Below are 26,344 nucleotides of genomic sequence, written 5' to 3'. Positions count from 1 at the left end.
GGAGGGGGGAGTTTTGAGCTTGAGGACCTCCAGGTTCCCTTCCAAGTCTGTTATTCTGTCAGCTTTCACACCTGTGGCTTGGAAAGTGTTACACACCCACCAGTCACACCCATCAATGCCCAGAACGTGAGAAACGATTTGTGGAGTCTGTTGAACTTCGGAGACACCAGAAGAGGCACATGGGGCAAAACACGATGAAAGCAGAGCTCATAGGTTGTTCTTTCCTGATGCCCAGAGATGCACAATAAGGGAAGCATGATGCCCATTTTCTACAATTGGCAAAAGACATCACATCCAACCTCTGATCCACGTGTCTCATCCTCAGTTTCGATGCCGCATTTCCCCACAACCCACTGGGAAGAGGCGCCCCAGAGTGGAGACGGAGCTCCTTGGGAAGGGATGAAAGGCAGGGAATTAAACTTTCGCCCTTTGCACCTGGCGGGAGGAGGAAGAGGGGGGGGGGTCCTTCCTTCCACCTCGACGGGGCCGCCTCTGCTGCAGGGAGACCGGCCGGCGGGCAATGAATGGATGGAGGGCTTGGCTGACTTCCAGGGCTGGAAGGGAATCCTCGTTTAGTGTCGGTCTGTGTCCTTGCGGAAGCCACGAGCTTCTACTACGGAGCCCATCCTCCCCAGCCGTCTCAGCCTTGCCAGGTGCCGGATGGGGGATCCCAGCGCCCGGTCCCGCCTCCAAGTCCACCCCAAACTTCGGGGGAAGGAGGGAGCGGGGATCCCCGGCTGACTCTTCCATATCCTGGGGGGGGGGGGGAGAAGGGAGGGAAAGGCTCCGGGCCCCTCTGGACTCCGCCCGGCTGGGAAAGCGGCGGCTCTCGCCCAGCGTCCTCCGAGGGAGAAGCGGCGCTTGCCGGACCCCGAAACTGCAGCTGATCAAGGAGGAGGAGAGGAAGGAGGGGCTAGAGCGTCTCCCACACTCTGCAAGGGAGGAATGGGGACCGGAAAAGGCGGGAAAAGAAGCGTCCGTGGATCCTCTCTAGGAGCCTGCTCTCGGTCTCCCTCTCCACCTTGTATGGGAGCTGAATTTCGGGTAGTTTTCCTGCCTTTTTCCCCACTTGCGGCATTTTGGGCGACTGTGCAACTTCTGGGCCTCCGGCAAGGCTGCTCCTGGGCTCCGCTCCGGGCAGGTGGGGCTCCCGCTCTCCCTCGGGCTGCCAGGAGGGCTTCTCCCCGCCAGGAGGAAGGTAGCCCCGAATCGGTGCCAGGAGGAAGGTGCGGGTGGATGCGGGGCTGGACGGGGAGCCTCTGGGCAAAGGGGGGTGGGGGAGCCTCGCCCCACGGAGGGAAAGGGGGCTTCTCCTCCAAGGGTTTAAGGGGGGGGGATTATTGGGTGGCTGAAAGAAATACCCGCCCTTCTCTCTTCAATGGGGGGTGGAGGGTTTTTCTTTAGGGGAAGAAAAAGGGTTCAAATGGCTTGAATTGAGTTGAGTATTTTCCCAGCGCAGAAAAGATCCATTTTCTTTCGCCTTTATTTAAATGGTAGAGAATGAATATTCTTTGCTTTTAAAAAAATATATTTTCAAACTTACAAAATACACAGAAACCAAATTTAGACATAAACTACATTTACACAATACATTGGAACTTCATGTTCCTTCTTATAGCAGTTTCAAATCGGTACAATTCTTCTTATGTTACTTCCCCTTCTAATATGTTTGAGTTTCACCATTTTTAACCCTCTTATTTTACTTATCAATCTGATATATTCAGTGATTACCTGTAGTAAATTTAAAGTCTCTTGAGTGCACATGGACAGTACATGTTAATCCTCCTTAAATTCTATTTTTGGGCTTTGTTGGCTTCTTTCATTGACCTTTGTTTCTTTCCTATCTCCACCTATACCAATTATCGCATATCTGATTCTGGGAAGTGATCATCCAGCCCTCTCCCAGAAAAATGAAATATCCTAGGAAATATGGAAAAGGCAGAATATTTCTCTGGATGTGAAAAGAAAGAAACATGTTTTAAAAGACAGAATAGTTGCCTGTAGCTTCCTGTCCATCCCCAGTTAATGGGCCATTGAGATGGCCAGGCTAGCCCACTTTACATAATAAAGACTTCACCAGAAGCTACAGAAAGGCATGATCATATAAACTGATCACAAGGCATCTGAGAACTCATCACAGACTAGAGAGTAGCCCCCTGCATGGCACCATGGGATTCTGACAACCAATCAGAATACATTTCTTACACAGGAACGGGAAACAGAGAGGTGGGACTAAACAGGGTATAAAAAGCCTAGCAAGCCCCTTCCTCAGCCTTCTCTTCTTCTCCACCTACATTGAAGCATGTGATCACCTTTTCTGTTCAAGACTCAAGCCATGTGGCCCTGTCCAACAATAAACCACCTTTCCAAGCAGCCTCCATGTCTCCAGTGTCTTCTTCCCCACTTGGAGCTGAACCCAAAAGGACATTTCTTTCAACATGATAATATTCTGTCTCTTCTTTTCCCTGAATTTCTTTTTTTAATTTGTCCATTTCGGCACAGACCATAACCTTTCTTATTTCGTCTTCGCTTGGTATCAATTTATTTGTCCATTTCTGAGCAAAGGCAATCCTCGCTATCGTTATTATGTTTAGAATTAAATACTGGACTTCTTTTTTATACAAAGACAATTGGTTCTCATTATTCCTAATAAAAATACTTCTGGTTTCCAATCAATTTTGAGTTCTGTTATCGATTCTAACCAATTTTGAATTTTTTCCCATGCTTTTTGGCTTCCTCACACATCCACCATATGTGATTATATGTTCCATGTGCTATTTCACATTCCCAACATTTTGGTGATATATTTGCTGAGATTTTTGCTAACCTTGCTGGTGGTAGGTGTCATCTGTAAAACATTTTGTACCAGTTTTCCTTGTATGCAACCGATAGTGTCATTTTTAAATTTGTTCCCCCAAATTTTCCCCATTTACCTAATTCAATATTGTAGCCAAAGTTCTGTGCCCTTCTTACGAATTTGTTCCTTCACTATTTCTTCTTCCATTTTATATTTCAGAAGAAATTTATATATTCACCCTATCATCTTTCTTTCTGTACTTTGAATTATTTTGTTTATTTCGTGTGGTTCCATTTGGGTGTCGTATAATTTAGTATCGTTTTTGTGTTTACCTTTAATTTTCAAGTAAGTTAGCCAGTCGGCCTTCATGTTTTGTTCTACCAATTTGATTGTTTTTAAATTTCCCTGTCCATTATTCATATCTGTAAAATTTGTGTGCGACATCCTTTCTGTTCGGGGATAGCCAATTCTGGATTTTCATATAGTGGTTTTTTAAAATTTTGAACCAGTTTTGCAATAACGCGTTTCTAATTAGATGTTTTTGAAAGTATTTGTGTGTGTTGTTTTTACCATCCCATAGGAACGTGATCCAACCTACTTGCAGATTGTGGCCTTCTAAGGTCAAGATTCTTTTATTTTTTAACTCCATCCAGTCCTTCAAGCATGTTAGTGTTACTGCTTGTGTATATAATTCCCAGTCTGGTAATGCTGAACCTCCTCTCTCCTTGTTATCTTGCATTGACTTTAGTTTAATCCTCGCTTTTTGGCCTTATCAGATGAACCTGGATGTTAGTTTGTTTAATTCCTGGAAGAAAGTTTTACCAGGATTTATAGGTGGGGCTTGCAACAAAAATAAAATTCTTGGTAAAATATTCCTTTTAACTGTGGCTATGAGTGATAATTGAATACTTTTCCAACTTTTTAAATCTTTCTTTGTGTCATTAGTTTATTATAATTATCATCTTTAATTGTAGAACACTTTGCTGACATCCAAACCCCCAAGTATTTCACTTTCTTAATTGTTTGCATTGTAGTCACTAATTCCAATTCCTCTTCTTGCTTTTTTGTCATATTCTTAGTTTTCATTTTTCATTTTTAAGTCTTAAACCTTTTATTCCCTGGTCCTTCTTAATTTCATTTAACAATATTTCCAAAGTTAATATAAACAGCAAAGGAGAGAAGGGCATCCCTGTCTAACTTCCTTTTTTATTTCAACCTTATCTGTTAGGTCTCCGTTCATCAAAACTTTGGCTGTCTGGGTATTATGTAGTTTTTCTATCATTTTTGTAAATTTTTCTTCAAGTTTCATCCTATCTAATTGAGTTGTTATAAACTCCCAGATTACATTGTCGAATGTTTTTTGTGCATCAAGAAAAACCAGAACCAATTTCTTTTCCGGATGCACCTCATAATATTCTAATATATCTAGGATGACTCTTATATTATTTTTAATGTGTCTGTGATGTAAAAATCCATTTTCATCTGAATGTATTCATTCATTTAGCACTGGTTTAATTCTTCCTGCCGTAATTGCTGCAAATAATTTATAATCGGAATTCAATAGTGAAATTGGTTTATAGTTTTGAATTTCTTGTAAGTTAGCTGCTTCTTTACGGATGAGCGATATTGCTTCCATCCATGATTCAAGCATCTTGGCTTTTCTAAAACTTCATTAAACATTTCCAATCCTACTTCTTCCAATATTATTTGTTTATATTTGTATAACTCCACCTGGATTCCGTCTGGTCCTGGGGTTTTATTCTTCTTCTGGTTTTTCAGGACTAATTCTACTTCTGATGTCGTTATTGGCCTGTTTATCGCGCCCCCCCCCCCTTTGTTCTTTCGAGATTGGATTTATCTTTTCTTGGTTTAAATATTGTTTTATCTTAGTTATAATTTTGCGCGTATAATTTTGTGAAATATTTTTGAATAATTTGCCTCTTTTCTTCCGATTTATGTTGAATATTTCCTTTGTCATTATTGTGGATGATAAATCATTCTTTTTCTCTTTCATTTTTCAATCTGTACGCCAGCCAATTTTTTTTGACTGCTTAAATTTTTGTGTGCTAATTATTTTTGGGTTATTAAATTAATCTTATATTTTATCATCTCTTTTGTTTTTTAATTTTATTCTTTGGGTCTTTCTGTAATTCAGCTTTGGCTTCACTAAGTTCTTTTTGCATACGTTCTTGTTTATCTTTTTCCCCCCCTGTTTTTTCTTGCTATATAGGCAATCGTGAGGCCTCTTATGTATGCTTTCATGGTATCCCAGAGATTTTGAATTGAGATGTCTTCCTTTTTGTTCATTCTAAGAAATAATTTTAATTCTTTCCCTAGCATTTGAGTGTATTCTGTTTCTTTTATGGTTTATATTCCGTGGCCCTCTCAGAAAAGGATTTAGGTATTCGTTTTTTTCGTCTTTTTTTTTTAACTTTCATAGTTCATCTTTTTATCCACTATTGCGTTATAATCCCCAATTAAGCAAATATTTTCATAATCTAATTCATTCTTTTATTATGCAATTTCCTATAATATTCCCCTTGTTTCTGATTTGGTGCATATATCACTATTAATAAGGTCGTTTTTTGTGTTGTTTCTAATTCAATCATTAGAATCCTGCCTTCTTCGTTGGAGTAGGCTAATTTGGACTTTATTTTTTCTTTTACCTAGGTTGCTGTCCCTCTTTTTTCTTGTCTGCCAATGCTGTATATAATTTTCCACATTTTAGCAGAAAGTGTTCGTTATTACCGGAGAAACCAGCCTGCTCGGCGCCATTTTAGAAGCCTCTGAGTAAATAATTTTTCGAAGGAGAAAAAGAAAAGAAGCTAAAATATTGATAAGCAATTATTGTCCACAGTAAACGGATCCAGCTCGTGATAAGAATAAATCAAACAAAACTTAGAGCAGAGTGGGAGAGACCTACTTTGTCCTGCACAAGGCAGTTTGAAGTTCCCAGCACGGACAGCCGTTCTGCCTTGGGCTAGCCCCCCTTTCCTTGCAAGCACAAAAGCTGCAAAAATCGAAGAGCATTTGCCAGCAAAACAGTTTCTTCTTTCCTTCTTGCCTGAAGGATAAGAAAACCTGATAAGACGTCAGATGGAAGATCCTCTAAACAGGTACGTAGCCAGGAATTCGGAGGCAGCTGATTTTTTGCTGCCCCCACCAGTAGGCTCCTCCCAGGAAGTCCCTCCTCACAAGAATTCAAAACAAAAGAGATTGCTTATCACTTGTTTTGGTTTCACAATAGAAGAATTTTACTCCTTCATTAACCTTGCTTATTTGGAAGTTAAATGGTGATGAATCTGCTGAATGGTCTTGTTACAATGTTTACTCACTGAAAGTTTTGCCAAGCCTTAAACTTCAAAATAAAAGCCTCTTTATTTAAAGCTGCATATTTAGGCAATAGAGTTTTATTAACTGCAGGCAGATAAATTTTGAAATGGCCTCAAAACCAAATATTAACTTGAAGTCGTCACCCTCTACTTCCAGGGGCACATCCTCAGTGCCTGGCACAAAGCTGCAGCCTCCGCTTCCTACGCCCCCTGCTGGGGATGTGTTAACGAAAGAATTTTTCCTGAGTAATCTAAGCGAGGCTCTTAATGCACAGACAATTAAAATGGAAGATAAATTTAGAGATAATAGAGAGGAGAGAAAAGAGGAAATAAAAGAAATGAAAGAAGAAATTAAAAGTGAAATAAAAGGACTTAAACAGGAGCTGTATGAGAAATTTGAGGCTAAGGTTGATAAAATTAGAGACGACATGCTGAGTCTTGTAACTGTATTAACAGAACATATTTCTGGAGTGGAAGATACTCTAGAGGTTCTTAATGATGCCAATGCTAACTTGACATTGAAAACAGAGGTGGTGGAACAAAAAGTGGAAAATGCTGAAAAAGAAATTATTATGATACAGTACCGACAAATGGAGTTCGCATTAAGAGTAAGGGGGCTGCGTGAGGAGAAACAGGAGAACCTGAAACAGATCCTATCGGAAGCTTTTGACCGCCTGATGGGAAGACCAGGGACCAATCAAGATTGGCGAATTGACAAAGCTTACCGCGTTAACTCCTGGCTGGCAAAGCAGAAGCAGCTTCCTCGAGACATCGTTATATATTTTACTACAAGAGAGTTTAGAAATATGGTACTGCAAGCATCTTATAACACTAAGCTTCAAATTGGCGGTCAAGACCTGGCTGTTTTGAAAGAGATACCACCTCAAATGTTAAGAGCCAGGAGAGACTACGCTTTTTTGGTCGAAGAACTCAGAAATCGTCAGATACAGTATAGATGGGATGCACCATTTGGCATCATATTTACATTTGATAAGCAAAGATACCGCCTCAACGCTGTATGGAAAGCCCGAGATTTTTATTATAATATATTGAAGGCCGGACACCCTGCACCATCTGGACCTAGAGAAAGACCACAAGAAGGACAGGATAGACAGCAAACTACACAACCACCAGACAAGATGGAGCATCTCTCTTCTCTAGAAGTGCAAGGTGCTATGGAACCAAGACCTAGCCGCATGACTACTAGACGTATGGAGAAACAAGCGAAAAAGCAACAGCATCAACAATCATCGGCCATCGATCAAGGATCTACAACAACAAATCTGGAAGCAATGGGAGGAGCTAGACCTAAGGTTAAACAGGCCGTACAGGAAGCTCTAAAAATGCTTCAACCAACCAAAGATGACAACTAAGATTTTAACATGGAATGTTAACGGACTGAACTCTCCACAGAAGAGGAAGAAAATATTTCATTATCTCAAACAGTTTAAGAACGATGTAATTTGTTTGCAAGAAACTCATATCAAGTCAACTGAGGATTGAAACTACCTAATTTAAAACTATATTATGATGCAGTGGCATTATCTGTAATTAGTGATTGGATTCACTTAACCAATGATAGAATATTGAACATTGAGGGACACGATCTGCTATTTGGTTGGCATGCTTACCTGTTATTCAACAAAAAATTGGATAAGAACTTTAAAAGTCATATTTTAAGAAATGCTTTATTGCGGGTCTGGAAGAAATACCAATATAAATTAAATGACAAGATACCCATGTGGGCAATTCCTAGACACGCAATTGAAAATATGAATACAGCACAAAAACAGGACAGAATTACCTACAGACAGCTTCTTACCTCGGAAAGGGGGGTATTACAATTAAAATCTTTAGAGGTATTAAAAGAGGAGAAGGTAGTTCAAACATGGTTCCAGTATGGGCAATTACAGGCTAGGTGGAAAATAGATCAAAAAATTGGTTTTATTCAAGTTGAGGATAATCTGTTTAAACAAATAAGAGATCAAAGCTTAATGCATATAAAGAGGATATATAATGTATTAATACAGATGGATTCGGAAACAGAATTAGTTAAAGATTGTATGATAAAATGGGCTCAAAATATTGAGGAACCAATAATGTTGGATACATGGGAAAGAATTTGGGTAAGAAATGTGAAATTTACACAAGCTCAAAATCTGAGAGAAAATTTTTACAAGATGTTCTATAGATGGCATTTAGATCCTAAAAAGTTGGCTTCTATGTATCCGAATGTACAGCCTAAATGTTGGAGGTGTGGTTCTCTCGATGCTACATATTATCATATATGGTGGACCTGCCAAAAGGTTAAGGCATTTTGGATAAAAATATGGTGGGTCATGCAAAATGTTTTTAAAAGAAGGATAAAGTTTAGTCCTCAGTTATTTTTACTAGGTATATGTACTGACTTTACAGTGGTAGAGACCAATTTGATTCTGCACCTGATAACTGCAGCAAGACTGTTGGTGGCGCAATATTGGAAGAAGGAAGACTTGCCTACAATCCAAGAATGGACATTGAAAGTAACAAACTTAGCTGAAATGGCTAAAATATCGGCATATCTCAAAGATCATTCAAATGAGAGATATAAACGAGACTGGAAAAAATGGATTGACTATATACAAAATAAATACGGGACTAAGAAATTCCAGTTAGCCTATGCTTAAGATCAGAAATGATTTAAACTGTTAAAAGTCAGTTCAGTAAGAAGAAGCTAAGGTCAATCTAGAATGTCATTAATTTCTTTATTTCTTTTTTCTCAATAGATTTTAGACTGTGTTAGTTAAAAATCCATACCGGGTACGGGTTCTGGGAAGTCGGGGGGGGGGGGGAAGGAGGAAGGGGGTGGGGGGGTGGAGGGAGGGAGGGGTACACACACACAAAAAAAATTGTACTTCAATGTCTTAATGATTGACAAATGATGACATATTTGTGTTTTTTTTTTTAAAGAAAAATAAAAAAGTTCTGTTTCAGAAAAAAAAAAAAGGAAAAAAAATTTTTTTTCCACATTTTGTGTTTTCCCGTAAGTTAATATGTTCCCTTTTAATGTGCACTTCCTGTATACGGGTTATGTCTGCCTTCAGTTTCCTAAGTTTATTAAACATCTGTGCTCTTTTCTTGGGCAAAGGGGGGAAGCCTCGGCCCACAGAGGAAAAGGAGCTTTTCCTTGAAGGACTTAAGAGGATGGGGATTATTGGGTGAACGAAAGAAATATCCACCATTATCTCTTCAATGGGAGGTGGAGGGTTTTTGTTTAGCGGAAGAAAAAGGTTCAAATTGTTTGAATTGAGATGAATGTTTTCCCACGGAGAAAAGATGCACTTTTATTTTGGCCTTTATTTAAATGATAGCGAATAAATATTGTTTGCTTTTCATCTACTGTTTTAATTGTTTACGTTTGTTTCTAGAAAGCTGAGTAGAATCTGAAAAAAATCTTTACTTTCCCAGTTTTGCTCTAAAGGAGGGTGGGATGTGGCAGCCCCTTTTGGTGGGTTTTATCCACCAGAATAGGGCGGCAAGGTACCCCCGGAGGTCTTCTAGTCCAGCCCCCTGCTAAAACAGGAGTTCCTATACCATTTCGGACCGGTGGCTGTCCATTCTTTTCTTAAAAGACTCCAGTGTTGTAGCAGCCACAACCTCTGCAAACCAGTTGCTCTACTGATTAATTGTCCTCACTGTTAGGAAGTTTTTCCTTAATTCCAGCTTGCTCCTCTCCTTGGTTAGCTTCCATCCAATATTTCTCGTCCTGCCTTCTGGTGCTTGGAGAATAGGCTGACCTCCTCTTCATTCTCTCAAATACTAGAATACTACTATCATGTCACCCCCAAACCTTCTTTTCTAGTCCAGACTAACCATTCTCGTCAAATAAGGAAATAAGATTGTTTTGGCATGATCTGCTTTAACAAACCCATGCTAACTTTTATTTATAACTTTGTCTCTAGATGTTCGAAGATCTGTGTTTTTATTATTCTTTCCAGGATCTTCCCAGATACTGATGTTGGGCTGAATCGTTTGTAGTTTCCAGGGTCTCTCCCACCCCCCCACCCTTTCTTGAAAATGGAACCACATTGGTTCTTTCCAGATTCATTGTTGTCTTATTGATCTCCAGGTGCAGGACAAGAAAGGTTGGTACTCCATAGGTTTATTTCTGTTAAATCCTTAATTTTTGCTTCAGGGAGAGAACATGCCTGCCTAGAACAACTATCTCCTCTGCAGTCTATAGTTTCTGCTTCCCTAAGAATTGAATCACCTGTCACTGAAACTCGCTTTCTTTCCCTATGAAATGCCGGGATATTTTCTTCCTGTTGTAGAAATGCTGGATTTTGCCTCTTTTTAAGGAACTATTGCTCTTTTGTGGGTGGCTGCATATTTCCTTCCAGGGGGAGAACACGACAGCAATTGATTCCTTGGAGTGGAGGAGAATACATAGAAGGGGATTTGTTCTCGGTTGTTGTTTCCTTCTAAAAGTTATAGGCTTCCATCAGTCTTCCTCTTTAGGTCCATATATTCTAAGGTCAATTTTTTTAAATGGGAATTGTTTGTTCCCTGTTATGTTCAAACTGTATTGCTGGCCCCAATCAATATATTTGCATCCTCCCTTAACTATAAAGCAAGAATAGGAAGCCATTCTAGGTGGGAGACACATTCAATGTGTGCTGGCCCAAAGAACAGGGTCTATGAATACCTACATGGGTTGTACTCTGTACACAATTAGCTCTACTTGGAACATATAAATCCTATGAGGGATCTTTGCAGTTTCTCTCCCATCATATAGAATCATCTCCCCCACCCAAACCGAGCAAAAGGAAAAGGCAGGGATCATCCCCAGTTCAGGCAGGGAAATGGGGGGCAACAGGGATTCTGTCAGCCATCCCCCTCATCATACGAAGAAAAGGGGAGGGGAGGTCAGCTCCACAGGGGGCATCCCAGCATGGCTTTCATTCTGGGGTGGGTGGGGGGAATAGAGGCTTTGAGGACCCCACCAGTGTTCATATAGGGGGTGTCCCAGCTATTGCTTGGGCTATTTGGAGAGCTGAAGAAAATAAATCTTCTCTCCTTCACTTCTTTTTTCTTCATCCTGCAGGTGCCACCAGGAAAACCTTTGCACAAAGTTCTGCTTGCAGGATCCAATCTGGGTCAGTCACCAAGGCCAGAGGTTTCATCTTCTCGGCTTTTGGACTCATGCTAGAGCCCCTCCCTCCTCCTGCCCATCGTTCAACCTTTTGGCCAAAGTTCTGCTTGTTCAAATTTCCTTCGATAGAAATCCCTGGAAGTGAGCAGCCCCTGGAGACTATGCAGAGGGGGGAACACTTTGGCCAAAGGTCCCCCCAGAGGAATCAGGGGAGACTCTCCAAATGCTCCGATTGTAGGAAATCCTTTGCTTACCGGTCCCTCCTTTTGATCCACCGGAAGCTGCACACGGGGAATGGATCCCACCTGTGTTTCCTTTGTGGGAAATCCTTTCCTGGAGTGTGGAGCTTTGCCAAACATCTCCGGAGCCACCCAGGACTGAAGCCTTACAAATGCGGAGAGTGCAGGGAGCGTTTTGCTAAAGGCTCGGACCTTGGAGCCCATCAGCGAATCCACCAGGGAAAGAGATCTCAGGAGTCCTGGAAGCGCTGGGGAAGATTTCCTGAGAGATGGCATTTCTCTAGGCCTCAGAACAGCCCGACTGAAGAGAAGCCCTGCAAGTGTGTGCAATGTGGGCTATGCTTTTCCCAAACCTCGCAGCTGCTTAAACATCAGCAAATCCACACCGGAGGGAAACCTTATCAATGTCTGGAGTGTGGGAAATCTTTCCGTTATAAACAATGGTTTCAAAGACATGAGAAAATTCACACAGCGCAGAGTCCTTATAAATGCCTAGAATGTGGGAAGTGCTCATCTCTTTGCAAACATAATAAAACACACACAAAGGACGAAAGCAAAACATGCCTAGAATGTGGGAAATCTTTTTCCAGGAAATGGTGCCTGCTGCAACATCAGAGAATTCACACTGGGGAAAAACCCCACAAATGCCAAGAATGTGGGAGATGTTTTTGCACAAAGTCACAGCTAATTCGACATCAGAAAATTCATACTGGAGAAAGACCCCATCAATGCCCAGACTGTGGGAGATGTTTTATTCAGAAGGGACACCTAATTCGACATCAGAAACTTCACACTGGGGATAGAGACTATAAATGCCCAAAATCTGAGAAAAGATTTGTGGGTTCTTCTGAACTTCGGAAACCCCAAAGAACACACTGTGGAGAAAAACTATATAAATGTAACGATTGTGATAAATGTTTTTTTAAAAAGTCACATCTTTTTGAACATCAGAGTATCCATACAGGTGTGAAGCCCTATATGTGCATCGAGTGTGGAACATTTTTCCGTACAATACAATGCCTCAGAATGCATGAGAACGTTCACAGAGGGGAAAAAAAGTTCAAATGTTTAGAATGTGGGAAAGCATTTGGTCGTTCATCACATCTTAGAATTCACTGGCAAACCCACACGGGTGAAAAATGCCACAAGTGCTCAGTGTGTGAGAAATCTTTTCGTTGCAAACATTATCTTACAAAACATGAGAGGATTCACAAAGGAGTGAAGTCTTCCAAGCCTGTGCCAAAAAATGAAAAGTGCCCAGAATGTGGGCGGTGTTTTCGCTACAAGTCACACCTAATTCGACATCAGAGACGTCACACTAAAGACAGACCCTATCAATGCTCAGAATGTGAGAAAACATTTGTGGAGGCTGCTGAACTTCGGAGACATCAGAAGGGGCACACAGGAGAGAGGCCCTATAAATGTGGGGAGTGTGGGAAAAGTTTTCTCACAGCAACACTGCTTCGGGTTCATCTGAGAATCCACACGGGGGAGAAGCCATACCTATGTGTGGAGTGTGGGAAAGGTTTTTCCAGAAAACAACACCTTGGGAGGCATCAAAAGATCCATTCACGAGTGAAGCCATAGAGATGCACATAGTGTTGTAATGTTTTGTTCAAAAGGGAGACATGAGAAAAATGACATGGGAAAAGCCCTAATAGGCCCTGATGGTAGAACAGTTTTTCATAGTTGTTCAACTCTTAGAAGCCACATAAGAGATCATAAAGAGGAGAAAAATTAGAAACTCTTAGATCGTGGGAGAGCATTTTCTTGTCAATCGTTCCTTAAAAATCAAACTCTAATCCATATAGCAAGAGATGCAGTTTAAATGCTTGAAGTGTGATGTATCAGGGCTTAGAATGTGGCAAAGTTTTTTATCTGATCATCAGATCTTCAGATGCACATGTAAAATCCACACAGGAGGAAAATCTTGCAGGTGTGAGTAACATGAGAATTCTTTTCCTTGCCAATTGGAGCGTCTCGCCTCCTGGAATTTGTCCATTAAAATTGCCTCCTTGGAAATTTTTTTTCCTAACTTCAATGTTGTTATAATTTTTAAAACAAATTAATTCTAAGACATGAAAATGAAAATCTGATATGAGTGTGGAAACCTAATATCCAATGTGAAATTGTTGGGAACCGTATAAGGACTACTTATACAGGAAGGTGGGACTAGAAGTCTGTGCCTCTGTTATTCTGTGGTAGGTCCCTTCTAGCCCTTTGATTCTAAGAATTTAGGTTTAGGTTTATTAGATTTATATGCCGTCCTTCTCCCAAGGACTCAGGGCGGCGTACAACATTAAAAGAAACACATAATACAAAAGAAAAGGAAAAAAAAGAATATCCCAAACCCAATTAAAATTGACAATGACATTTTTTAAAAAAGAATTTGAATTAAAATTAACAGTGATCAATAATTTGTTTTGTTTTGTTCAGGCCAGGCTGGCTTGCTGGAAAAGCCAACTTTTTAGCGTCGGAAGGACCGGAGGTCGGGGATTGTACGAAGCTCCGGGAGCAGCTTATTCCAGAGGGAAGGCGCTCCCACAGAGAAGGATCTCCCCCTGGGGGTCACTAGCCGACACTGTCTGGCTGACGGCACCCTGAGGAGCCCAACTCTGTGTGATCGCACTGGACGGTGGGAGGCTACTGGTGGCAGTAGGTGGTCTCGCAAGAACCCTGGGCCTAAGCCATGGAACGCTTTAAAGGTCATAATTAGTACCTTGAATCGCACCCGGAAGACAACCAGCAACCAGTGCAGGCCGCCTAAAAGGGGTGTAACATGGGAGCACCTGGGTGCCCCCATGATAACCCGCGCAGCCGCATTCTGGATCAGTTGAAGCTTCCGGGTGCTCTTCAAGGGCAGCCCCATGTAGAGAGCGTTACAGTAGTCCAGGCGAGAGAGGACGAGGGCATGAGTGACTGTGCACAGAGCATCCTGATCCAGGAAGGGGCGCAACTGACGTACCAGGTGAACTGGTAAAAGGCCCCGCTGGTCACGGCCGTCAGGTGTTCTTCTAAACTAAGCCGCGTATCCAGGAGGACGCCCAGATTGCGGGCCCTCTCTGAGGGGGCTAAAATTTCTCCCCCTATCATCAAAGATGGAGCAAGATGCACAAATCGGGATGACGGAAACCACAGCCACTCCGTCTTGGAGGGATTGAGCTTGAGCCTGTTCCTCCCCATTCAGATCCGCACAGCCTCCAGGCATCGGGACATCACGTCGAGGGCATCATTTGGGTGGTTTGGGGTAGAGATGAAAAGTTGGGTATCATCAGCAAATTGATGATACCGTACCCCAAAACCACGGATGATCTTACCCAGTGGTTTCATATATATGTTGAACAGGAGGGGTGAGAGAACCGACCCCTGGGGCACCCCACAAGTGACGCACCTCGGGGTCAATCCCTGCCCTCCAGTCAACACAAACTGCGACCGATCCGACAGATAGGAGGAGAACCACCGTAAAACGGTGCCCCCCACTCCCAACCCCTCGAGTCGTCGCAGTAGGATACCATGGTCGATGGTATTGAAAGCCACTGAGAGGTCTAATAGGACCAGGACAGAGGAGCAGCCCCTGTCCCGGGCCCGCCAGAGATCATCGACCAATGCCATCTCTGTGCTGTATCTGGGCCTGAAACCCGACTGAAACGGATCCAGGTAGACAGCTTCATCCAGGGACTGGGGAAGCTGACGTTCTACCGCATTCTCAACAACCTTCGCTACAAAGCAAAGGTTGGAGACGGGACGATAGTTGGCTAAAGAAGCTGGGTCCAGTGAAGGCTTCTTAAGGATGGGCCTCACCACCGCCTCCTTCAAGGCGGTGGGAAAGAACCCCTCTCTCAACAAAGCATTGGTAATCGCCTGGAGCCAGCCTCGTGTCACCTCCCAGGAAGCCGAGACTAACCAAGAGGGACACGGGTCCAGCACACAAGTGGCAGCACTGAGTCTCCCCATAATCCTGTCCATGCCCTCGGGGGTCACAGGATCAAACTCATCCCAGATGGTCTCCACAAGATTCATCCCCGTCGACTCGCCCGAATCTACCCAGTCAGAGTCCAAGCCTGTCCGGATCTGAGCGATTTTATCCTGCAGATACTGAACAAATTCTTCAGTCCTACCCTGCAAGGGGTCTTTCCCAGCTCCTTGGTTAAGTAAGGAGCGGGTCACCCTAAACAGGGTGGCTGGGCAGTTATCTGCGGATGCGATAAGAGCGGAAAAATGCCGTTTTGCCGCTTTTATTGCCACTAAGTAGGATTTAATATGAATTCTTACTAGTGTTCGATCAGATTCAGACCGGCTGGCCCTTCAACCACTCTCTAGACGTCTTTTTCGGCGTTTCATCTCCCGGAGCTCCTTGGTAAACCAGGGAGCTACCCGGGATCGTGACCGGGTCAGAGGCCGCAAAGGCACAACACGATCCAAAGCCCCAGTGGCTGCCCTATCCCAGGCTTCCACTAGGGCTTCAGTCGAGTTGTGAGCAAGGGATTCAGGAAAAGTCCCAAGCTTCATCAGGAATCTTTCAGGGTCCATCAGCTGCCTGGGGCGGAACCATCTAGTCGGTTCCGCCTCTGTGCGGTGAGGGGTAGCAGTATGGAAGTCAAGCCTGATGAGGAAATGATCTGACCATGACAAGGGTTGGATAGAAATATCCCCTAAATCTAGATCATTTATCCACTGCCCAGAGACAAAAATCAGATCGAGCGTGTGTCCCCCATTATGGGTGGGGTCTTGAATTAACTGAGTTAGGTCCATAGCCGTCATGGAAGCCATGAACTCCCGAGCTGACTCAGATGTCTCGCCAATGGAAAGCAGATTGAAATCCCCCAGGATCATAAGCCTGGGGAAATCAACCGCCAATCTACCTAACACATCCAGCAATTCCGGCAGGGCCGATGAAACGTAGCAGGGAGACAGGTACGTAACAAAAAGGTCCACCTGAACTCCAAAGCCCCATTTCACAAAAAGACTTACACCTGCCTATCTGAGGCACAGTGACCTCCTGAGGTCTGAGACTTTCCCTAATAACCACCACCACCCCTGCCCTGCCCTGGGCTCTCGGCTGGTGAAATGCCTGGAAGCCTGGTGGGCATAATTCACTAAGGGGAACACCCCCCTCTTGGCCCAACCAGGTCTCCATAATGCATGCCAGGTCCGCTCTACCCTCTTGTATGAGGTCGTAAATGAGGGGAGCCTTATGTACGATTGACCTGGCATTAAGTGACACCAGCCGGAGACCAGGGTCCTGTAATCCCGAGCACCCAGGTGTGAGAAGGGTGATGAGGGTCGGAATGCGCGATCGCTCTTAAACAGCGGACCCGCGTCCCCCAAACATAATTTGTCCCCACCATATCTGCCTCTCCCACAAACAGTAGAGATGGTGAACCCCCCAATGGAATGGCTTAATGTCTCCCCCGGAATCCCAACCCTTCCCAGCACTCCTGACCTGTGCCCATTAGTTAGCTCTGTCCTATGCCCTGGCAGACTCCCCCCCCCCCCAAGCCTGTCTGAGCAATCTGAATCAACCCCCCCCCTGCCCTCCCTTTAAAATTTGATTTAAAAACCCCTGTAGAAAACCCCTATGAAGTCTCTTCTTTGCATGCCACCTCTCAGGATTCCAAAATCCGTCATTAAGGAAGCATCTTAATTTGAAAATAAAAAGGGAAATGGATGAAAAGTAAAAGGAGGGTTCATTTAGTGTCCATTCAAAGTTACAGTGGCACTGAAAAAAGTGACTTATGACCATGTCTCAGCAACCCCATGGTCATGTGATCAAAATTCAGATGCTTGATCACTGACTCACATTTATGACGGTTGCAGTGTCCCAGGGTTACCTTATCCCCTTTTGCGATCTTTTGTCAAGCAAAGTGAAGGGTGAAGTCAGATTCACTTAACAACCATGAGACTAGCTATACAACTGCAGTGTTTTACTTAACAAGTGTGGGAAGAATGGTCGTAAAATGGAGAAAACTCAAGTGTTTCACTTGTCAACAGAAATGTTGGGTTCAGTGGTTTGCTGATTGTGTGTGTGCCCTTAAAAAAAACCTGCTCTGAAAGGAAGGAAAACGGCTGAGGAGCGGCAATCTGACACCCCCCCCCCCCCCGATCAGCTAAGCTTCAGAAGCTGAAATAGAGGTAGGTCTAACCGAGGGATCCATCAAGAAAAAACAGAACCAATTTCTTTTCCGGATGCACCTCATAATATTCTAATATATCTAGGATGACTCTTGTATTATTTTTAATGTGTCTGTGATAAAAAAATCCATTTTGCTCTGAATGTATTCATTCATTTAGCACTTGTTTAATTCTTCCTGCCATAATTGCTGCAAATAATTTATAATTGGAATTCAATAGTGAAATTGGTTTATAGTTTTGAATTTCTTGTAAGTTAGCTGCTTCTTTAGGGATGAGCGATATTGCTTCCGTCCATGATTCAAGCATCTTGGCTTTTCCTAAAACTTCATTAAACATTTCCAATCCTACTTCCTCCAATATTATTTGATTATATTTGTATAATTCCACTGGGATTCCGTCTGATCCTGGGGTTTTAGTCTAATTTGCCACTTTTCTTCCGATTTTCATTTTTCAATCTGTATGCCAGCCATCGTCTGGGTTTGTTGGCTTCTTCAAAGAAATATTTTTTACCACTTAAATTTTCTGTGCTAATTCTTTTTCGGTTATTATTTAATTATGTTTTATCATCTCTCTTTTTTGCTCCACTGATTAATTGTCCTCCCTGTTAGGAAGTTTCTCCTTAATTCCAGCTTGCTTCTCTCTGTGGGAAGTTATCATCCAGCCCTCTCGCAGAACTATAAAATATCCTAGGAAATATTGAAAAGGCAGAATATTTCTCTGGATGTGAAAAGAAAGAAACATGCTTTAAAAGACAGAATAGTTGCCTGTAGCTTCCTGCCCATCCCCACTTTGTCAATAGGCCATTGAGAAGACCAGGCTAGCCCACTTTACATAATAAAGACTTCTCCACTGCAGCTCCAGGGGGAAGGGATATTAGTCAACTCTCCACATGGCATCTGAGAACTCATCTATACCTGGATTCAAAATACAGTCTAGAGAGTAGCCCCCTGCATGGCACCATGGGAGTCTCACAACCAATCAGAATACATTTATTACACAGGACCAGGAAACAGAGAGGTGAGACTAAACAGGGTATAAAAAGCCTAGCAAGCTCCTCCTTCAGCCCTTCTCTCTTCTTCTCCACCAACATTGAAGCATGTGATCACCTTTTCTGTTCAGGGCTCAAGCCATGTGGCCTTGTCCAACAATAAACCATCTTTCCAAGCAGCCTTCATGTCTCCAGTGTCGTCTTCCCCAATTGGAGCTGAACCCAGAAGGACATTTCTTTCAACATCTCCTTGATTAGCTTCCATCCAACATTTCTCGTCCTGCCTTCTGGTGCTTGGAGAGTAGGCTGACCTCCTTTTCATTCTGGCAGCCCCTCAAATACTGGAAAACCATTCTAGGTAGGACACATATTCAATCTGTGCTGGCCCAAAGAACAGGGTCTATGAATACCTACATGGATTGTACTCTGTACACAATTAACTCTACCTGGAACATATAAATCCTATGAGGGGTCTTTGCAGTTTCTCTCACATCATATAGAATCATCTCCCCCACCCAAACTGAGCAAAAGGAAAAGGCAGGGATCATCCCCAGTTCAGGCAGGCAAATGGGGGGCAACAGGGATTCTGTCAGCCACCCCCCTCATCATATGAAGAAAAGGGGAGGGGAGGTCAGCTCCACAGGGCGCATCCCAGCATGGCTTTCATTCTGGGGTGGGGGTGGGGAATAGAGGCTTTGAGGACCCCACCAGTGTTCATATAGGGGGTGTCCCAGCTATGGTTTGGGCTATTTGGATAGCTGAAGAAAATAAATCTTCTCTCCTTCACTTCTTTTTTCTTCATCCTACAGGTGCCACCAGGAAAACCTTTGGACAAAGTTCTGCTTGCAGGATCCAATCTGGGTCAGTCACCAAGGCCAGAGGTTTCATCTTCTCGGCTTTCGGACTCATGCTGGAGCCCCTCCCTCCTCCTGCCCATCGTTCAACCTTTTGGCCAAAGTTCTGCTTGTTTGAATTTCCTTCAATAGAAATCCCTGGAAGTGAGCAGCCCCTGGAGACTATGCAGAGGGGGGAACACGTTGGCCACAGGTCCCCCCAGAGGAATCAGGGGAGACTCTCCAAATGCTCCGATTGTGGGAAATCCTTTGCTTACCGGTCCCTCCTTTTGATTCACCGGAAGCTGCACACGGGGAATGGATCCCACCTGTGTTTCCTTTGTGGGAAATCCTTTCCTGGAGTGTGGAGCTTTGCCAAACATGTCCGGAGCCACCCAGGACTGAAGCCTTACAAATGTGGAGAGTGCAGGGAGCGTTTTGCTAAAGGCTCGGACCTTGGAGCCCATCAGCGAATCCACCAGGGAAAGAGATCTCAGGAGTCCTGGAAGCGCTGGGGAAGATTTCCTGAGAGACGGCGTCTCTCTAGGCCTCAGAACAGCCCGACTGAAGAGAAGCCCTGCAAGTGTGTGCAATGTGGGCTGTGCTTTTCCCAAACCTCGCAGCTGCTTAAACATCAGCAAATCCATACCGGAGGGAAACCTTATCAATTTCTGGAGTGTGGGAAATCTTTCCGTTACAAACAATTGTTTAGAAGACATGAGAAAATTCACAAAGCGCAGAGTCCTTATAAATGCCTAGAATGTGGGAAGTGTTTCACTCGGAGCTCATCTCTTTGCAAACATCATAAAACACACACAAAGGACGAAAACAAAATGTGCCTAGAATGTGGGAAATCTTTTTCCAGCAAATCATCCCGGCTGAAACATCAGAGAATTCACACTGGGGAAAAACCCTTTCAGTGCCCAAAATGTGGGAGATGTTTTGGCTATAAATCATGTCTAATCAGACATCAGAAAATTCACACCGGAGAAAGACCCCATCAATGCCCAGACTGTGGGAGATGTTTTATTCAGAAGGGACACCTAATTCGACATCAGAAACTTCACACTGGGGATAGACCCTATAAATGCCCAAAATGTGAGAAAAGATTTGCAGGTTCTTCTGAACTTAGGAAACACCAAAGAACGCACTGTGGAGAAAAACTATATAAATGTAATGATTGTGATAAATGTTTTTCTTTTAAAGAAACTCTTTTTGAACATCAGAGTATCCATACAGGTGTGAAGGCCTATATGTGCATCGAGTGTGGAACATTTTTCCGTACAGTACGAAGCCTGAGAAGTCATGAGAACGTTCACAGAGGGGGAAAAAAGTTCAAATGTTTAGAATGTGGGAAAGCATTTGCTTATGGATCATCCCTTAGAATTCACTGGCAAACCCACACGGGTGAAAAATGCCACAAATGCTCAGTGTGTGAGAAATCTTTTAACCGTAAATATACACTTTGGAAGCATCAGAGAAGCCACTTAGAGAAGCAATATAAATGTCCAGAATGTGAGAAAACTTTCCGTAGCAGATATTATCTTAGAAAACACGAGATGATTCACAAAGGAGAGGAGCCTTCCAAGCCTGTGCAGAAAAATGAAAAGTGCCCAGAATGTGGGCGGTGTTTTGGCTACAAGTCACACCTAATTCGACATCAGAGACTTCACACTAAAGACAGACCCTATCAATGCTCAGAATGTGAGAAAACATTTGTGGAGGCTGCTGAACTTCGGAGACATCAGAAGGGGCACACAGGAGAGAGGCCCTATAAATGTGGGGAGTGTGGGAAAAGTTTTCTCACAGCAACACTGCTTCGGGTTCATCTGAGAATCCACACGGGGGAGAAGCCATACCTATGTGTGGAGTGTGGGAAAGGTTTTTCCCAAAAACAACACCTTGGGAGGCATCATAAGATCCATTCACGAGTGAAGCCATAGAGATGCAGAGTGTTGTAATGTTTTGTTCAAAGGGGAGACATGAGAAAAATGACATGGGAAAAGCCCTAATAGGCCCTGATGGTACAACAGTTTTTCATAGTTGTTCAACTCTTAGAAGCCATATAAGAGATCATAAAGGGGAGAAAAATTAGAAACTCTTAGATCGTGGGAGAGCATTCTCTTGTCAATTGTACCTTAAAAATCAAACTCTAATCCATATAGCAAAAGATGCAATTTAAAAGCTTGAAGTGTGATGTATCAGGGCTTGGAATGTGGCAAAGTTTTCTATATGATCATCAGATCTTCGGATGCACATGAAAAATCCACACAGGAGGAAAACCTTGCAGGTGTGAGTAACATGTGCTTTGTGCGCATGTGTGAGCTGCGGAATGGTCGGTTGCTTTTCGCTCTGGCGAGACAGGCAGAAGGAATGCTGAAAACACCACCGGTTTCAGCTACAAGTCTTTCAGAAAGGAGCCCTAATGGTAGAGTATGACCCAGGGGACTCGGGCAGGCGATCAGCTGGGGAGTCACTGTTCTCGGCTGGCTCCCAGCCTATGCGGTGTTTTTGCTCGTTTCTTTGGCCGAGCAGCGAAGATGGCGGTTTCATGCTGGCGACGCCGCTTCCGGCAGTGTTAACGAGGCCGGCGCCTTGCAACTCTATTTCCTGTTCGGGAGACCCAGCAGAGCCACTCTGGACTGGACTGAACAGGGGACTATCGTGCCAGGGAGGGGGTAGCTCGCCCGGATGGTGCCAAAGGAGATCGATCGGCAGGTTTTGTTGTCACCGTTATGCCCCCCCCAGGCACCCCCCCTCGCGTATCACCTCAACAGCTTGCAGCGACCCTGCCGGTCTTGTTCCGGCTTTCTATTTATTTTTATGACACTGGAAGGAGCCTGTGGATTTGCACCAGTCTATCATCAGCATTGGAGAGTGGGGTGGCCGATTCACGCGGCGCTGGATGGCAGCCTTGGATGGAAGGGGGCTTTTCTTGGTGTCTTTGCGACCATCCCCCCACCCCCCTGGCTCTACTCGATCAGAGCCTCTTTGCAGTGCAACCCTCCCCCGCCTTCTTCTGCAATTACGGAGTCTACTTCCTTTCTTTACCACCTTTACCATCTGGCTCTCTCTGTTTACTTTGTTTACGAACTTGGACTCTCGGACTTCCAGAGCTACGCCGCTGCTCCTTTTGTTGCGACTACGGCTGCCCACCGCTACCCCAAGAATATTATTCCAACTATCAGGGACATCACTCCATCTGCCCTCTATTTTACAATCGCCCACCCAACACGGCTTTCTTTTGGACCTTGACTTTGGGTGCTCTTCAGGACCTGAGGAAGGGAGAGGGGCGGAGCAGCTCTCCCTCCTCCTTCCGCATCATTAACTATCTTAACCGTACTTGCGCAGTGCTCCGCACATTTTAGGAATGTAGTGTGAATGGTGTGCCTGGCTGATGTTTGTACCCACCTTTTTAACCTCATATTGTTGTATTTTTTGTGTTTAATTAACATATGTGGGGATTGCATGGATGAGTGGCTGTGCATGTATGTGAGGACTGAGAGTACAGCCTGGTGCCTCCTCTACTGAGTGCTATTGCAGAAGTGGTAGGGGGCCCAGGCCTACCTCCCATCCCAGAATGAGTGAGAAAAATCGCCTGCCGGATGGAGCGGAGGCTGTGGGAGGGGATATGGGGTCTACGGGTGCGGGGGTGGGCCGGAGCCTTCTCTGTTGCAGCTCCAGCCCTTTGGAACGACCTCCCCATGGAGATCCGGACCCTTACTACCCTCCCGGCCTTCTGCAAAGCCACCAAGTCCTGGCTGCTCCAGCAGGCCTGGGGGCTTGTGAAATATCCAGCTCCACGGTAACTGTGAATGTTCTGTATTTTAAAGTGTTGTTTTGTTTATTTACCCCCTTCCCTTGTTTATTGTAAGCCGCCCGGAGTCCTTTGGGAGTGGGTGGCATACAAGACCAATAAACTCAAACTCAACTCAAACATGAGAATACTTTTCCTTTCCAATTGGAGTGTCTTGCCTCCTGGAGTTTGTCCATTAAAATTTCCTCCTTGGAAATTTTCTTTACTAAGTTAAATTGTGTTATAATTTTTAAAATAAATTATTTCCAAGACATGAAAATGAAAATTTGATGTGTGTGTGGAAACCTAATATCTAATGTGAAATTGTCGGAAAGCGTATAAGGACTCCTTATACGGAAAGGTGGGACTAGAAGCCTGTGCCTCTGTCATTCTGTGGTAGGTCCCTTCTAGCCCTTTGATTCTAAGAATTTGAAAAGAAAAAGGGAAATGGATGAAAAGCAAAAGGAGGGTTCATTTAGTGTCCATTCGAAGTTACAGTGGCACTGAAAAAACTGACTTATGATCATGTCTCAGGAACCCCATGGTCGTGTGATCAAAATTCAGATGCTTGACCACTGACTCACATTTATGACGGTCGCAGTGTCCCAGGGTCACCTGATCCCCTTTTGAGACCTTTTGACAAGCAAAGTGAAGGGTGAAGTCAGATTCACTTAACAACCATGAGACTAGCTATACAACTGCAGTGTTTCACTTAACAAGTGTGGGAAGAAAGGTGGTAAAATGGGGAAAACTCACAGGGTTGGGCCTGCCCTGGGTGTTGGTCTGCTGCCCTGGTGGCTCGCCGTCGGAGTGGGTTGATGTGCCAGCGCCACATTTGCCCATCATTGAGCTGGACCCTATAAGAGTAGGGTCCAGTTAGTTGCGTGATTTGTACGAGAAGCCACCTTGGTTTGGCCCCATAGTTGTGGGTGTAGACGGGGTCTCCCACATTAAAGGCCCATGTGTTGCTTGCAAGGGGGCTTTTTTCTGCTGCATAACCGGGGTGCAGCCGGTCCAGGGTTCTCTGGAGCTGGCGACAAATAAGTTGTTCTGCAGAACTTTGCTTGATGACCGGGCACGGGGCTGTTCCAAACCTCTTGTAGCCACAGGCACTGAGTAAATAGCCTCTTTTACGGCCACTAGAGAAACCAGTGAAGTCGTTTGCCTCCAGGAAGCACTCAAACCTCTCAAGGTAGGCGTCCCATATTTCAGTGGCCGGGCTGAATGCTGTGAATGCTATTAGGTAAGCCATCCTTAGAAGGACAGAACATGAGGAATTAGCCTTGGAGCAATGTCTTGTCGCCAGTAAGTTGAGGCAGCTCTAATAGTGACTTTGCTTCTTTCCTTTACCTCAGACCTGATCCCATCCCCGTCGCCAGTGTTCTGTAGGGAGAACGAGGCAGACAGGAACTAAGGGAAGGCAGGTTGAAGCTAACACAACCTTTTATTACAGTACCCTACAACTCAACGTAAGGCAAACCTCGAACCAGCAAACAACAAAATATTTGACAGCTGCTTTTATACCAGAGCTGTCAAATGCTTAATCAATAGAATTGCTGGATTTTCCCGCCAGCTGGCTCCTCGCGTCTTAGCCAATCAGGAGCTAGCAATGCAAGACAATGGTGTCATAGTCTCGAGGACTTAACACTTGACAACAGAAATTTTGGGTTCAATGTTGGTCGTAAGTAGAGGACTACCTCTAGATGATAAATTGAGAGTTCTTAGAAGAGGAACACGGAGAAGACAAGGTGAAGACAAAAGAATGTGGAGATGTTTTGATGAAAAGTCACACCTAGTTTAAACATCAGAGGCTTCACACCTGAGAGAGACCCTATCAATGCCCAGAAGGTGAGAATAGATTTGTGGATTCTTCTGAACTACAGAGGCACCAGGAGGGGCAGGAAGGAGGCACTATAAATGTGGGGAGTGTGGGAAAAGTTTTACCTGAAAACAAAACCTTAGGAATAATCATGCTGGAATGAAGCCATTCAGATGCATAGAGCACTGGTGGATTCCTACCGGTTTGCTGATTGTGTGTGCGCACTTAAAAGAAACTTGCTCTGAAAGGAAGGAAAAGAGCGGAGGAGAGGCAATTCAATTTCCCTCCCCAATCAGCTGGGCTTCAGAAGCTGAAATAGAGGTAGGTCTAACCCTAGGGGCTGGTGGGTGGGCCCCTTTTTCTTTTTTTAATATATTTTTATTTTTCAATTTAAAATAGTGTTGCACAGCTATTATGGCCATACAATCATATATATGTACACAATCTCATCCATTAGCTGTCAGTCTACTTAGTACATTATCTATCCTTCTATCCAATCACATTGTTTACAGTTTGTTCCAGTCTTGTCACCTTGTCTTATACCAATAACAAAATCTCTTCCGAACTTCATAATATTCTGACTCTCCTTTCTTTTTTAATTCTAGAGTGAACCTTATCTGCTTCCGCACAGGCCAAACTTTTCCTAATTATGTCTAACTCTGATGGGATACTTCCTTTTCCCCAATACTGCGCATGGGTTATTTGCACCGCTGTCAATACATGGATAACTAAATAAAGCGCATCCTTCTTATACCTCTCTGGTTTTATACCTTGGAGGAAAATTTCTGGTTTGAACAGAATTTGATCTCCCACCATTTGTTCAGCCATAATTGTACCATTCTCCAATATCTTTTTGCCTCGTTGCATGTCCACCACATATGGAAAAAGATTCCTGGTGTTTTCTTGCACTTCCAACAATTTGGGGCCAAATTTTTAAACATTTCAGAGATGGGGAAAGGTGCCATGTGTAGAACATCTTGTATAGAATTTCCTTGTAGTTCGTGGCCATTGTTCATTTCCGATTGAGTGTCCAAAGTCTTTCCATTTAGCCAATTCAACATTGCAACCAATTTTTTTTGCCCAGGCAACCATAGTTTCTTTAACATGTTCTTCCTCAAGTTTACATTCAAGCAGATATCTGTACAACATTTAATGAAAATTTTGATTAAAGTGGGTGGGCCCACTTTCAAAGCAACAGAACCGGTTTGCTCTCTGCTTGATGGAAGAGCTACCGGTTTGGGAGAAATGGTGCGAACCGGTAGAAACCCACCACTGGC

General features: G+C 43.8%; 1 protein-coding gene across 1 annotated transcript; it reads left to right on the top strand.

Annotated features, from left to right (window-relative positions):
• The first annotated feature begins 1,105 nt into the window (after positions 1-1,105).
• Positions 1,106-22,950, top strand: LOC116502769 (zinc finger protein 260-like). Its single transcript, XM_032208695.1, has 2 exons — positions 1,106-1,226; positions 19,429-22,950. The coding sequence occupies exon 2, from the start codon at positions 19,527-19,529 to the stop codon at positions 21,393-21,395; it is 1,869 nt and encodes a 622-aa protein (XP_032064586.1). The 5' UTR covers positions 1,106-1,226; positions 19,429-19,526; the 3' UTR covers positions 21,396-22,950.
• Positions 22,951-26,344: the final 3,394 nt, after the last annotated feature.

The sequence above is a fragment of the Thamnophis elegans genome, chromosome 2 (assembly GCF_009769535.1).
Source record: "Thamnophis elegans isolate rThaEle1 chromosome 2, rThaEle1.pri, whole genome shotgun sequence".
Classification (NCBI taxonomy): domain Eukaryota; kingdom Metazoa; phylum Chordata; class Lepidosauria; order Squamata; family Colubridae; genus Thamnophis; species Thamnophis elegans.
The sequence above is the reverse complement of the archived record's forward strand: the minus strand, read 5'-3'. Positions and strand labels throughout refer to the sequence as shown.